This window comes from Pecten maximus, chromosome 4, assembly GCF_902652985.1.
Source record: "Pecten maximus chromosome 4, xPecMax1.1, whole genome shotgun sequence".
NCBI lineage: Eukaryota > Metazoa > Mollusca > Bivalvia > Pectinida > Pectinidae > Pecten > Pecten maximus.
In genome coordinates, this window is record NC_047018.1 from 37,470,885 (window position 1) to 37,486,707 (window position 15,823).

Here is a 15,823-nt window from a genome sequence, read left to right on the forward strand (position 1 = left end):
ATACCTCTACCACTGGGTCAGATTAAACTTGTAAATCTAAACAAGAAATCCCGCTCTAAACCCCCTAAATCTGTCATGTTAAACTTGTAAACTAGAAGAAAATCTGCTCTAAACCGCCATCATTGGGCCAGATTAAACTTTTGAAGTATTCAGATTCAAGAAACTTTATCGTCGCATATGACATACAACATGGAGCACTAGTTCTGTGGAGCTATATATATATATCATTAGGACAAACTTAGGTAAAAAAACAGAGCTATAAGCTGTTACCTATTCACCTCGTGCCTTGTAGCCCATTCCGGTATGGCCTTCGCCAGAGCTCTTCTACCTCTTCTACAGGAGACGAAAAACCTGTCAACCAACAGTGGTGAGCACTTCTTACCATGATTTCCAACGCGCGTCTTCTCTTTTTTTTTTACCACAGTTCGTCCTCTCTTCCGTTTCCCTTCTGGTGCCCAGGTCAAAGCCACATTGCAGTCGTTGTTATTATCAATACACAAAGTAAAATCATGCTAAATAGAAAAGAATAAGAACGACCGTTATGAGAAAGACGGACCAAAATCCTTGCTCAGGCTAGTACTTCTTACAACAGCAGAAGCTGGTCATGACAAACTGATTCTCGGGAATACTATGGTGTCTATAGACAGGCTGTGAACGCGATTTCTTGGAAGAGTTGTTTCTTTATCCGAGACGAACTTCTCAATAACCATTAGTTTTCGAAAATTTTCGTGCAAAATCAAGAAAAAGAGAAATGTCTAATACGGACATCCAGGAAAGCAACTCATGAAATGAATTCAATAGGGCATTTTATACATGGCTAGAAACAGAACAAGAATTCCATAGAAGTGGATGCGTCGCCTGCGCAGAAAGTTGGGTAACTATAAGAGTTATTGCATGGAAACAGATTTTCTATTTATAGGAATACAAATTTTCTATTTTCAGTAAGTGACCTTGACTTTTGGACGTGAAAAGCAATCCCAAGCAAGCACTTGTGATAAGAAAGATCTGCATGAGTTTCGAGTTTGATCGGCCCAAGGGAACTTGGGTTATCACATGGAAATCTACTTATGTGTCGCCTGCTTTTTGCAAAAAGATCAGGAAGATCTCCTGATCACGAACGACTCCGTGTGGCATTTTACTTTTACAGTCTATAAAATGGCCAATGTTTTGACCATTACTTTAGTGGTCAACACATCGTAGATTTGATAAGGTGACCAAATATTTTCATATCACTGCTTTGCTTTCAAACATGATTCCAGCATACACTCTTCACGGGATGAGGTACCAAGCACCACACAGATTATTACATCTATAAGTTCGAAACGTTCCATCAGCGTAGACTAGTGATGTTACAGAAACAAGACCATCATCAGAACTTTAATAGCGGTCCATGACATCATGAAATCTTGTTTATATGCTTTCTGTGGAATTGTTACAATCCTATATTACAAGAGCCGGTACTTTGGTAAGTTAGGGGCCTTTCTTGTCTAGCAGAAATTTCCCCTTGAAAATGCCTTGGGAGATTGCAAGGTAAGCGTATCAGTGGAAACCACAGGCGCTTGCATAGAAAATGTGATTTTCATTTTTTTTTATATGACTGGTATGTGTACACAGTACACATACCACTGTCATATATATATATTTTAATTCTCATTTTCTATGCAAGCGCCTGTGGTGGAAACAGGTTTAGTGACAATAAGTCCTCCTCAAGCCTACAAATACAAGTACCGTTACTTTTGCTGTGTATCGGCGACGATCCTTGGGAGACACTTTTTGCAGGCAGTGACGCCCATCTGGAAAACCGTCAGACGCTCACGAGACATCCAAAACTCAAATACATTTTCTGGAAGAACACCATCTTTTAGTTACAGAAATGGGCAATTTTTCCTATGGACCTAAAGTGATCCCAGGCACAGACAAGGGTTGCTACTTTGTTTTTACACTTTCATCTGGTATTGATGTGAACCGCTGTGTTAACTGATCATTCTGGTAATAAAATTGACATACCACCCGACTCATCACATGACTATTCTTATCGAACCTGCTGCATCTACAATATAATTTAAAGGGGTTGTGTAAAACCACTGGCAGCAAATTTACTTATTCAGACTGAATGTTCATCTTCATAATTTTTCAATTAGAATTTTAAGTATCAGCTTCAATGATTGATGCACTGTTTGTGCAGTACATATCATACAGTGCACATGAATAATTCAGGTCAATTATCACCTGAAGTTAAACCTAATTATAGTCACTTGAACATGTTTTTAGAATGCATTTAATTTTAATATAATTAAAAGTTTAATTAATATGAAGACTTTTAACAACATTTACCTGTCAAATTTAGTTACAATCATTCTTCTCACTTAAATATATGGTATAACCTGACTGACAGAATTTCTGTAATTAATCCAGATCCTGATGTACACTGGGTACTCCTTAAACCAGCATTGGTTTGATACTTCAGAAGTTAATTCATTTTCGCTCACTACAACCCTGAAATATATCATGGCAAAATCAAAGGTTCAATAAGAACAGTTTGATCCTTTGATGGCATCAAATGAATCTCGATATCCCCCATATACTGTTTAATTGACTTGCCTTGAACTTGGTTGTCCCTTCTCTGTGATCTACAAAAGAAATGCTCCAGCTTATGAAATAGCAAGTCTTGTGTCTTTGAGTTTGCTGTGATATATTCCAGAGAGCAAAAGTGAACTAACTCCTGGAGTTCGAGTGTGGAGGATGCTGATAATACTCGATCTAGAAAACTCTCCCCAAGTTTTGTTGGTGTTAACTACACAATCAATTCATATCCGTAAAACAACGCAGGGAAACTCTGAAAATTGACAATTTTCTTCATTTTCTGCTCTCACATAATAAAGAGATAGATAATTTTTTTAATTGACAAAAATAATCAGAGAAGCATAATATACTGTATACCAACTTATTTTAGCGTTGCCTTAATTTCGTGTTGTCATGTCCATCAACCTTTTCGTGGCAATTTAATTTCAAGATTTACAGCCTACTGTACCCGTGATTGAAACTTTATCATGATGAATTTTGACCGCCTGCAAAAAACACAAAAATCAATTGCACGCTAAGCTGGTTTACAGTATAGTGATGTTCAAATGGCCAAGCTTGTGCAGTATCATACATTGGCTTGGCGAATCGTGTGTCTTTAAACGGCCAATCGTGTATGTCTGTCAATCATGGCTAATCATGTCTGTCTTTAAATGGCCAAGCTTGTGCAGTATCATACATTGGCTTGGCGAATCATGTCAGCCTTTAAATGGCTAATCGTGTGTCTTTAAATGGCCAATCGTGTGTCTTTAAATGGCTAATCGTGTCCGTCTTTAAATAGCTAATCGTGTCTGTCTTTACATGGTTAATAATGGTTATTTGTCGGTCTTTAAATGGCTAATCGTGTCTGTCTTTAGATGGCCAATCGTGTCTGTCTTTAAATGGCTAATCATGTCTGTCTTTAAATGGCTAATCATGTCTGTCTTTAAATGGCTAATCATGTCTGTCTTTACATGGTTAATAATGGTTATTTGTGTCTGTCTTTAAATGGCTAATCGTGTATGCCTTTAAATGACTAATAGTGTGTCTTTACATGGCTAATCGTGTATGTCTTTAAATGGCCAATTGTGTATGTCTGTCAATCATGGCTAATCATGTCTGTCTTTAAATGGCCAAACGTGTATGTCTTTAAATGGCTAATCATGTCTGCCTTTAAATGGCTAATCGTGTCTGTCTTTAAATGAACTTTAATAGCGGTCCATGACATCATGAAATCTACTGTTTATATGCTTTCTGTGGAATTGTTACCATCCTACATGTATATTACAAGAGCTGGTACTTTGGTAAATAGGGGGCTTTCTGCCTTAGGAGATTGCAAGGTAAGCGTATCAGGGGAAACAGGTTTAGTGACAATAAGTCCTCCTCAAGCCTACAAATACAAGTACTGCTACTTTTGCTGTGTATCGGCGACGATCCTTGGGAGACACTTTTTGCAAGCAGTGACGCCCATCTGGAAAACCGTCAGACGCTCACGAGACATCCAAAACTCAAATACATTTTCTGGAAGAACACCATCTTTTAGTTACAGAAATGGGCAATTTTTCCTATGGACCTAAAGTGATCCCAGGCACAGACAAGGGTTGCTACTTTGTTTTTACACTTTCATCTGGTATTGATGTGAACCGCTGTCTTAACTGATCATTCTGGTAATAAAATTGACATACTACATCAAGCTATCAAAGCTGATGGTACACAAAATATCACCCGACTTATCACATGACTACACCTTATCAAACCTGCTGCACCTACAATATAATTTAAAGGGGTTGTGTAAAACCACTGGCAGCAAATTTACTAATTCAGACTGAATGTTCATCTTCATAATTTTTCAATTAGAATTCTAAGTATCAGCTTCAATGATTGATGCACTGTTTGTGCAGTACACATCATACATTGCACATGAATAATTCAGGTCAATTATCACCTGAAGTTAAACCCAATTATAGTCACTGGAACATATATTTAGTATGCATTAAATTTTAATATAATTAAAAGTTTAATCAATATGATTTTACCTGTCAAGTTAAGTTACAAGCATTCTTCTCACTTAAATATATATGGTATAACCTGACTGACAGAATTCCTGTAATTAATCCAGATCCTGATGTACACTGGGTACTCCTTAAACCAGCATTGGTTTGATACTTCAGAAGTTAATTCATTTTCGCTCACTACAACCCTGAAATATATCATGGCAAAATCAAAGGTTCAATAAGAACAGTTTGATCCTTTGATGGCATCAAATGAATCTCGATATCCCCCATATACTGTTTAATTGACTGGCCTTGAACTTGGTTGTCCCTTCTCTGTGATCTACAAAAGAAATGCTCCAGCTTATGAAATAGCTGGTCTTGTGTCTTTGAGTTTGCTGTGATATATTCCAGAGAGCAAAAGTGAACTAACTCCTGGAGTTTGAGTGTGGAGGATGCTGATAATATTACAATTTAGACAACTCTCTCCAAGTTTTGTTGGTGTTAACTACACAATAAATTCATATCCGTAAAACAACGCAGGGAAACTCTGAAAATTGACAATTTTCTTCATTTTCTGCTCTCACATAATAAAGAGATAGATACATTTTTTTAATTGACAAAATAATCAGAGAAGCATAATATACTGTATACCAACTTATTTTAGCGTTGCCTTAATTTCGTGTTGTCATGTCCAACAACCTTTTCGTGGCAATTTAATTTCAAGATTTACAGCCTACTGTACCTGTGATTGAAACTTTATCATGATGAATTTTTTTACATGGCTATTCGTGTCTGCCTTTAAATGGCTAATCGTGTTGGTCTTTACATGGTTAATCATGCCTGCCTTTAAATGGCTAATCGTGTCTGTCTTTAAATGGCTAATCATGTCTGTCTTTAAATGGCTAATCGTGTCTGTCTTTAAATGGCTAATCATGTATGTCTTTAAATGGCCAATCGTGTGTCTTTAAATGGCTAATCATGTCTGTCTTTAAATGGCTAATCATGTCTGTCTTTACATGGTTAAACGTGTATGTCTTTAAATGGCCAATCATGTCTGTCTTTAAATGGCCAATCGTGTCCGTCTTTACATGACTATTCGTGTATGTCTTTAAATGGCCAATCGTGTACGTCTTTACATGACTATTCGTGTATGTCTTTAAATGGCCAATCGTGTCTGTCTTTAAATGGCCAATCGTGTCTGTCTTTACATGGTTAATCATGTCTGTCTTTACATGGTTAATCGTGTCTGCCTTTAAATGGCTAATCGTGTCTGTCTGTCAATCATGGCTAATCATGTCTGCCTTTAAATGGCCAATCGTGTCTGTCTTTAAATGGCTAATCATGTCTGTCTTCAAATGGCTAATCGTGTCTGTCTTTAGATGGCTAATCATGTCTGTCTTTACAGATGTGTCCTTTATATTGGCTGTAGATTCCATAAGTTCAATGCTTATCGTTAGACATATTACAGTTTAATTTCCTTCCATCAAACATACAATAAACTGAGTGATATACGTAAGTGTCATCGTAGTAAACATATATAATGTCCTTCTGTCAAATAGACCCATATATTCTCCAAGCGCTTTCCCTATATGCTTGAACACTTTTTTCTCCAGTAAACATTCTTTGGTTTGTTGAATATGTAATACAAATGTACTGTATCAATCAATAATTTTTCTTATTTAAAACAAACGCAAAAAAAAGCATTAATATGGAATTGATCATCATAAGGAATTCACCATAAGTGATACAAGCCTTTTGATCTTACACCGGTGTCTGTAATTATTCATGACTAAATTCAAGTATAAATCTACAGTTGGAGTTTTGCATACAACAGTCTTCAATCATGAAATGCATGACGATCAAAGACAATAGTTTTTGTAAAATATTTCTGTTTTTTATTTCAAGATATAAACTTTGCTTCGAAGCAGTCTTTATAGCCTTTTGAAGCACAGGGGCTTGACACATTTTTTATGGACCAAAAAAATTAGCTTCCAACGAAGTCAGATCCTTAGATCACTTATAGTCAATAATAAGAGATTTAGGGTTGGACCCCTTGGGTTATGACACTAAGTGATCTAGGGGTGGGACCCTGGGACTATTTTATTTCATCAATTTCAGTCATAGGAACAGGTCAAGTCCCTGTGTTTTGAAGCACAAGAAATGAAATAGGGTGTCGACCCCACTTATTTTCATGGACGTTCATTCAAACTATAAAGTGGGACCCCATTTAACCTCAAATTAAATCTTAAAAGGACATGTACATAGTGCAAACAATGTTATATTACAGTACCATTATCTATCTATGTGTAATAGTAACACGATCAAGATACCAAGATGACAAGAAATTATGTTAACTCATATGATCAAATAGTTTCCTGCAATAGAAATTGAAAGTTGAAATGAAAACATCTACACTGTATGGAGGAAAAGTTGTAACATTGTTTACCATGTTAACCGATACACAGCCACAGGTAAACGGCTGTTCACTGTCCCTAAGATACACAATATTTTAATGACTTAATCAACTTGAGCTAGAAGCGCACTTTATCTGCAGTGTTGTACACAGTATGGCTGAGAGTTGAAGTACTCCATAACTGACTGTCAACATTTAGGACAATTCAAGTCTGAAGGCCAAATAGGGATTTTTACGTGTCGGCATATGAGGTTTTATCACAGAATAATGACTTCCATTGATTAAAGACAACTAATGTTCTTATCTCAGACAAGTGTTAATCAGTGAATATCTCTGCCTTCGGACACAAACTGAAGCATTCAACTCTGCACAGAGTCTGTTTTTTACACCCAACAATTTAGGTCAAGGTCGTCCTTTTCTTTTGCGGCTAGAAATAGCATCTGTTGAGGAGGATGTAGAGGGTACCTGGCTGCTCTGTGTATCAGCGGATGGACCTGTATCAATGAACATTGCTATTTTTAGAACAGGTCATTTTAATGTTTAGCTGTTTGACCATTAAATGTTTATATCATCACACCCACATCTTCAGAGCAGATAGATGCATAGCTACCTTAACTTTACCTAGCCAACAGTTTGTGGCAATTCTTACAATTCTTATGTTTTTGTGAGAATCTGGGAAACAAGGTCGAGATTAGGGTGATTCAGGTTTTTATCATGAAAGAGGATTCTTGTGTTTCTGGGAGACACTGGGCCACAAGGTCTCAGCCAGGGTAATCCAGTTTTTTTTAAAAATTATATATGTAAGATTCTCGTATTTCTGCGAGACTCAAGGCCTTACCTTTCTTTGGGACTGGGTGAGGCCAGGATGACCCACAGTTTTTATTGGGACACTTGGGGTTGTCTTTATTCTGGAAGAATCTGCTGGCACAGTGTAGGTGGAGTTTGGTCTGACAGTTATCACAGCTCTGTCCCTGAAACAAGGGTTTGGTTTGGTTTATTTAGTTTAACGTCCTATTAACATCTAAGGTCATTTAAGGACGGCCTCCCGTGCGTGCGACATGCACGTGTGTGGTGAGTGCGTATGTGTGTTTTGGGAGGCTGCGGTATGTTCGTGTAAAGTCTCCTTGTGATAGGCCGGAACTTTTGCCAAAACAAGGGGACACAACTCAGGTTACTCTAATCTATTGTCTAAAACAAGGGGAGACAAAGTCCAGTTACTCTACTCTATTGTCTAAAACAAGGGGAGACAAGTCTGGTTTGATCAATCTAAATTGGAACTAGAGGAGACCATTCTGGTTACTCTCCTCTACTGTCGAAAACAAGAAGAGGCCATTCTGGTTACTCTCCTTTACTGTCTAATACAAGAGGCCCAGAGGGCCTGTATCGCTCACCTGGATTTCATGAGATATGAAACAAGAATGATGATTAAGTATATTTGTCAGTGGTATTGCTATGTCAATATATCATAGGCATTTTATATGGGTACGTGAGGATTTGATTCAAAAAATGCATTAATCCATGAAATAAAATAGACTTTTGGCACAACCCCATAGGGATGCTACCACACAAATGTGAGTGATATCCATTGCTTAGTTTCAGAAAAGAAATTGTTTAAACCAATTGACCCCTTTTGACCCCGCCTTCTGCACCCCGGGGGGAGTGGGGGTCAGTTCCTTCCTTTATAAAATTTTGAATCCCTACCCAAAAGGATGCTACCAGGCAAATATGAGCGATATCTCTTGCTTAGTTTCAGAGAAGAAGTTGTTCATATCAATTCAGCCAAATTGACCCCTTTTGGCCCCGCCCCTCAGACCCCAGGGGGTCAGCCCCGTCATTTGTACAATTTCAAATTCCTACCCCAAGGTGATGCTACCAGTAAAATATGAGATATATCCATTGTTTGGTTCCAGAGAAGAAGTCAATTATATGAATATAGCCAAATTGACCACATTTGGCCCCGCCCCTCAGGCCCCTGGGGGGTCAGTCCCATCATTTGTACAATTTTAAATCCCAACCCCATAGTGATGCTACCAGGCAAATATGAGTGACAGGCATTGCTCGGTTTCAGAGAAGAAGTCGTTTATATCAATATAGCCAAATTGACCTTCGGACCAGGTGAGCTAACAAGGGGAGACAATTCATGTTAATCAAAACAAGGGGAGACAAGTCTGGTTACTCTACACATTGTCTAAAACAAGGGGAGACAATTCATGTTAATCAAAACAAGGGGAGACAAGTCTGGTTACTCTACACAATGTCTAAAACAAGGGGAGACAAATCAGGTTACTCTTCTCTATTGTATAAAACAAAAGGAAACAACTCAGCTTACTCTACTCTTTTAGACAAGTCTATTGAGATTACTCTTAACTAGAACAAGGGGAGACAAGTCTAGTGATATTACTCTTAACTAGAATAAGGGGAGACAAGTCTATTGAGATTACTCTTAACTAGAACAAGGGGAGACAAGTCTAGTGATATTACTCTTAACTGGAACAAGGGGTGGCAATCTAGTGAGATTACTCTAATTTTAAATAAGGCGAGATAAGCCTAGTTAAATTACTCTACACTGAAACAAGGGGAGACAAGTCAAGTGAGATTACTCTAAACTAGAACAAGGAGACAAATATAGTGAGAATACTCTTAACTTGAACAAGGTGAAACAAGTCTGGTTAGATTACTCTAATTTTAAATAAGGGGAGATAAGTCTAGTTAAATTACTCTTAAGAAAGATTGATCCTTGCTTTTCTCATCTTATGTTTTTTGGACTTTGAATTATTGACCCACATTAATTTCCTAGGATACTACTTTTACTTTTCCTTGAATTAATAAACAAAATAAATGAAATTTTTCTTTAAAAAGCCAGTAACATCATAACTGTATTCATGCTCAAATAAGCCCCCTTTCCAGTGTAAAAATTAATACTGAAGCTTGGAAAGGGCTTATTTGTGAACAACCAGTAGCTTAATAGTTTGAAATCAATGATGAAAAGACGAAGAAGGGAATTATTTGCGGATAAATACAGTAAGAGCTTGTCTAAAATAAATAAATTGCATTCAAAAAAGTTCCAAAACCGTTACTGGAACAAATCTTGGTGATGTTAACATTACAATTAACAGTAGAAAGTTAAAATACTTTATCACAGGTGTTAATTATTATTTGTACTAAATTGCAAACCTTTAAAATACACAAAAGACAAACAACTGTTGGAAGTAGCAGGTATGTTATGATGATACCAGACTAGATTGTAGCTACAGTGTGCTTGTTACTGTTTCAACAATATTTGTTTTATAACAGTTACAGTGATTGATTGTTGGTTATTGCATTATAACTGTACCTATTGTGCACACATACCTTAATACAGAGTTTGTTACACATGTTACATTTCAGATTTCCATCCTCGGCTCCATACACATCGAGGATATACTGTTCTAGTTCCAATAGACATCTTGTCGACAGTGATACCTTTCCTGTTCCCTGAGGTCAACACAAAATATGGATCATTTTAAAAATTATATACATTTATTAATAAGTGATGTTTTTTCACTTTTTGACCAAAAGTGTCCACACTATTTTTTTCATTAGGAATTTTATGGCATGAAAAGTAGGAAATGGGAATTTTATGACACATAAACTTATAAATGAAATGAGGGTGTTTCTTACGTTTATAAGGTATTATTCTAAGAAATGTTGAGTCAAAAATAGGTGAATTTTTGTCCATTATTGTCTAGGGGAATGTGCCATAAACGACAGCAAAATATACCTAGATATGTCTATATACCTGGTGTATTAGAATCCATTTGGCTGATTCTAGTTTCTGTAAAAGGGCCTGTGCATCTTGTTTTGTCATTTTTTTCATATTTTTATCCAATTTGTCCACAATGTTGATGGCAGCAGTAGATCCAATCTCTCCCTCATTTTCCACAACGTGGTCAACCTACAGTAACAAATACAGTATTATATAGCAAGGGATATAACTCCTGGTTCTGTCGTCGCCCAATTATTCCACCTTGTTATTATATATACCATATCAGGACAGGTGATTTAGTTCTATACATGTTGCTACATGTATTTAGTACATATAAAACAGTGAATTATTAATATATAATATTTTTTTATATTAATATACGATGCTTACCAGACTGATAAATACTCACTGTATAGGATCTTAGAATTTTCATTTATGAGATTTTACGGGACAAGTCTTAGAAATTTTTATTTTTGTAATCCTTGGCAAGCTAAAATTTAAACTTTGAGATAAATTTTTTTAAATCTCATATAAAATGAAAATAGATTTAAGATAGCTTTTATCACTCAGAAAACTTAAATTTTGACAGATTTTAAGGTCAAAATGGGGAGGATATAATTAAGTGAAGACAGCTATTTTTTGCGCCATTCATGATTCATTACATCACCTCATTGTCAATATTACGATTTATTTCTGACTGGCACAGCAAATGACAAACGCTCCAGGGTATATTACAATAGACATATACAAACATATTACTGGGGTGAATTCATTGGATAAGGGAACGATTTGATGCTTACCAAATTACTAAAACTGTATAGCTAGACTTGTATTGTCTACCCAAGATATTAATTTGATAAATTAATACTGTGTGAAGAGGCGTCATCAAGAAAACAACGATGAAACTCTGATGATGTCTTGCCTTTATCTCTAAACAATTATCATATCTCTGATCACCAGTGTTAAAGATGAAACATGCTAAATAATCTTCATTCAACACTTTTTCAACAAGCACATGGTAGATTCAAATACACAATGTGAATACAACCAAAGAGTGCACCCCAAGGGGAGTAACTCTAAAACTCAAACATAGGTAGCACTACACTTATAAGTCAGTAAGCGACCGTAACCGTTACTGCCATATATATCATGGTGGCTGATATTACATATGCTTCATTCATTTACATAAACGTTAGTTCCTTTGATAATTCCACTAGATGCACTTACCTGTTTATGATCAATGGTTTTTAGTATGCAATATTCAACTCACCAGCTTTTTGAAGAATTCCAGTTCGCTCTGAGTGTAATCAGAGGCTAACCTTGTGATGGCACTCTCATTGGTACAAACCTACAAAACAAGATTTGAATATTTCTAAGATCTTGTATTAAGATGAGACATAAGTGTTTATGTTTATAATATCCATGTAAACCCAAGAATGAACCAGGTATCACATTACAGGACAAATTCACCTCATTCCAAACTACAATACTATTTGCATAAGGACATATAAGTTTGTCCAAGAAGTATATGGGGTAGAAATTGTAGGGTGATTGAGAGTTAGAATAGGAGCCTATATACAAAAGTTTCTACTGAAATTGACTTAAAAAAGTTCTCATAAACAAATTTATTACTAATTACTGTAGTAAATTATACTACAGATGTCTATGAATATTCAAATATTATCTGATAGGCCAGTATTTGAATGGTAAAAGATATCATACTGGTCTCCCTTAGATACTGACCAGGCAGTAATAACTGGCCCCTTCATCTTCACTGACTCCCTTCTTAATTTCCATGTGAAATGGGCGAATTTTCATGTTAATTGTTCGGACAAACTCAAGCAGTTGTAATTTTCTGTCATCTTCTTTGTCAGCAGTAGGCTCTACAACAATTATCAGCATGCCAATGAGTGACAATGAAACAAATATACCTTCTTTCAAACTACATAAGTTAATATATAGTATACCTGAAGGATTTTTCTATATCTCTGACATGTTTAATTTAAAAGCTGTTAACTAAAACACTAATTTACATCATAGATATAATTAATTCAGTACCGTTGAATTTTAGGCACACAGTTTTGAAGAGAAGCCTGACTTCTTTGGCATCCAGGAGTCCACGTGACATGAAGGACTGTAGAAATAAACGATGACTATCACGCATCGCCATCTTTATGCTCTTTAGAAGTGCTAGGCTGGATGCAATTATTGTCTTTGCTAAGAAATCCTCTGAAAAATGGAGACTGGTACTAGAAATCCTTGGTGTCTTTCTTATGGATGACTAATTCTGCAAAAAAAAAAATATATATATATATTTAACACTCACATATGAAAGTCATGTAGGCAGTAAACCAGTAACTGATATACGAAACATCTATATATATCACTTTAACAGGATCAAACTACATGTACATGTATACAGTGTACATGCATGTATCCGAGTGTTAAATAGCTTAATTTAGTCCTTCATAACTTTGGCAAATGCTTGCAGTTGCAATGGCAAAAGCCTATATCAGTTCAGGGAAAAACACCAACATGCATATAATAGGTAAACTTGCCTATTATATTATATGCCAATTGAGGTATATAGCGCTAGCTTTTTCATTAAAAATAGCTAAAATAAATTTTCAATTTCATCTATTTCATTAGTCATGAAACATACAATTACAACCTTACAGTATATTTCAGGTTTGTGATTCAGATGGCAAGACTGCAGGTGCATAGTAACTACATCAGTCTTATACATGTACCTAAGAATGTAACATTCAGTACATGTATGTATCCAATGATTCAGTGAATGGACAATTATTAGAGTGTACAAAGATGTATGTGAATGTCTGCATATTTGTCATGTGTTGTGATGGAAACTCCTGTTTTTTTTATATAAATGTTAGCATGCCAATACATATGTTTTTATTTATTTCTGGTTGACTGGAGAGGCGGAAACCCCAGAGTAATATGGGTTGCACAAAAATGTACACTTCACATTCCTATATCACTCCAACTGGCGTATTAGGGCCTATAGGCAAGTTGGCAGATTTTCCTAAACCTGTATGTTACAAATCTAATACCTCAATTGGCGTATAATAGGCAAGATTGCGTATTATTTGCAAGTTGGTGGTTTTCCCCAAACCGACTAGATATATGTAGGTATAACTTGATTTTACAAGAAAACAGGAGGGCCTGCAGATGTAGACTAGACCATCAAGCAGTTGGACTAAACTTATTAGCACAATGCAAAAAAAAACTTCAAATAGTACAAAAATATACTGCACATGCTTTAGGAGGGGACTCGGTTATAATGACGTAGCCTATCTTATTTCTATACGTACAGACAGCGACTGTCAGTGACTGCCGGTATGACTTGATACAAGACTATAAGTGTAAATCGCCACAATACTGGCACACATTTTCCAACAGTCTCTAAATACTGGCGTAGTCCCTCTTGACTGGCGTACAGCACATGTTTCTCCTATATATAAAAAAGGTTCAAAGTATGATGCAGAAAATTATAGACCTATTTCTCTAACATGTATTTGCAGCAAACTCCTTGAGCACATTATTGTCAGCAGCATAATGTCTCACGCAGACCAACATAATATCTTATACCCTTTCCAACATGGTTTTCGGCAATTTCGATCTTGTGAAACCCAACTCCTAGAGTTTGTGGAAGACATTACAAAAAATATTGACAAAAATAAATGTACCGACGCCCTCATCCTTGATTTCTCGAAAGCATTCGACAAAGTCAGCCACAAGCTCCTATCTCACAAATTGAAACAGTATGGTATTGTGGGTAATACACACCGCTGGATTGGAAATTTTCTAGAAAACAGACGCCAGTCAGTAGTCCTCGAAGGCGAACATTCTTCACTTGTACCAGTAGAGTCAGGGGTACCCCAGGGGTCGGTCCTTGGACCAAGTCTGTTTCTATTTTATATAAACGACATGCCCCAAGGTTTATCCTCCTCTATCAGACTTTTCGCTGACGACACTATTGTTTATATCACTGTCTCCTCAGACAGGGATGCACAAACATTGCAGTCTGACCTAGACAAACTGGCAGCCTGGGAATCTAAGTGGAAAATGGCATTCCATCCTAAAAAATGTAATGTCCTCTCCGTTACCCAACGTAGAAACCCAGTGCAACATGAGTACTATCTCCATGGCCATTGTCTAGAACATGTGGATAAAGCTAAGTACTTGGGAGCTACCATCCAACAAAATCTTAATTGGGGCCCCCACATACAAAACATCTGCAATAAAGCCAACAAAACACTAGGTTTTCTAAAACGAAACTTAAACATCAATTCCATTTCTGTGAAACAGCAAGCATATAAATCATTAGTTCAGCCTTCAGTAGAATATGCTTGTACAATTTGGGACCCACATCTAAAAAACGACATTGACAAACTAGAAATGGTCCAACGACGAGCCGCCCGCTTTGTGACACACAGGTATCACAACACATCCAGTGTTGGCGATATGCTCCAAAGACTAGGCTGGCGTAGTCTTTCAGACAGGCGTAGGGATGCCAGACTCACTATGCTGTATAAAATCACACACAGCCTTGTTGCCATCAACAAAGACAATCATCTCACCACTCAAAACCGTCAAACTCGACTATCACACTCCTTTTCCTATCAAGTCCCGCACTGCCGCACCACCTGTCGTAAAGAATCTTTCTTTCCAAACACCATATCCGAATGGAACAAACTCCCTCCTGATTTCATCTCTGCAAACACTATTACTGCCATCAAATCCCAGCTCTCTTCCTACAAATATTAATTTCGTCCTCAATGTACATAGTTTTAACCTGATAATTTAGTGCTACTTCTTATTTTTCCCTTTAAGCATAGCGCAGATCATTGACAGCATCTTCATAATGTTGAAGGAGGTCAACAATCGGTAGAAGTAAGGAAGTTATGTATCAATGGAAATGTTGCCTTAAAATTTAAAACTCAATCAAATATGATCTCAGGATTACCAATTACCAATTCAAGCAGACAAACCCGGTTTCTTGGTGCATTCTAGTTTCGCGCCAGCAGTCATGACATTTTAGTTGCATTTTGACTAAACATGGTCATAGAGACGCTTTGTGATCTATTAACT

General features: G+C 36.6%; 1 protein-coding gene across 2 annotated transcripts; it reads right to left on the bottom strand.

Moving 5' to 3' along the window:
- Positions 1 to 7,352: 7,352 nt before the first annotated feature.
- On the bottom strand, positions 7,353 to 15,804 carry LOC117326003 (non-structural maintenance of chromosomes element 1 homolog). 2 transcript variants are annotated; one of them, XM_033882553.1, is made up of 8 exons: positions 15,706 to 15,804; positions 12,770 to 12,998; positions 12,455 to 12,594; positions 11,982 to 12,059; positions 10,745 to 10,900; positions 10,318 to 10,440; positions 7,805 to 7,937; positions 7,353 to 7,460 (listed from the first exon to the last, which is right to left on the bottom strand). In XM_033882553.1, the coding sequence occupies exons 2-8, from the start codon at positions 12,879 to 12,881 to the stop codon at positions 7,369 to 7,371; spliced, it is 834 nt and encodes a 277-aa protein (XP_033738444.1). In that variant the 5' UTR covers positions 12,882 to 12,998; positions 15,706 to 15,804; the 3' UTR covers positions 7,353 to 7,368. The 2 variants fall into 2 exon arrangements, with proteins under 2 accessions (XP_033738444.1, XP_033738445.1); XM_033882554.1 differs by having other exon boundaries at positions 15,699 to 15,718.
- Positions 15,805 to 15,823: the final 19 nt, after the last annotated feature.

What these genes read in the sequence shown, in the direction of transcription:
- LOC117326003 (XM_033882553.1), bottom strand. Translation starts at nt 12,881, where the DNA reads ATGGCGATGCGTGATAGTCATCGTTTATTTCTACAGTCCTTCATGTCA. An exon ending in GGGCCAGTTATTACTGCCTG is followed by an intron (nt 12,060 to 12,454) that starts GTCAGTATCTAA and finishes CTTGTTTTGTAG; the next exon opens with GTTTGTACCAATGAGAGTGC. An exon ending in TGGAATTCTTCAAAAAGCTG is followed by an intron (nt 10,901 to 11,981) that starts GTGAGTTGAATA and finishes TTGTTACTGTAG; the next exon opens with GTTGACCACGTTGTGGAAAA.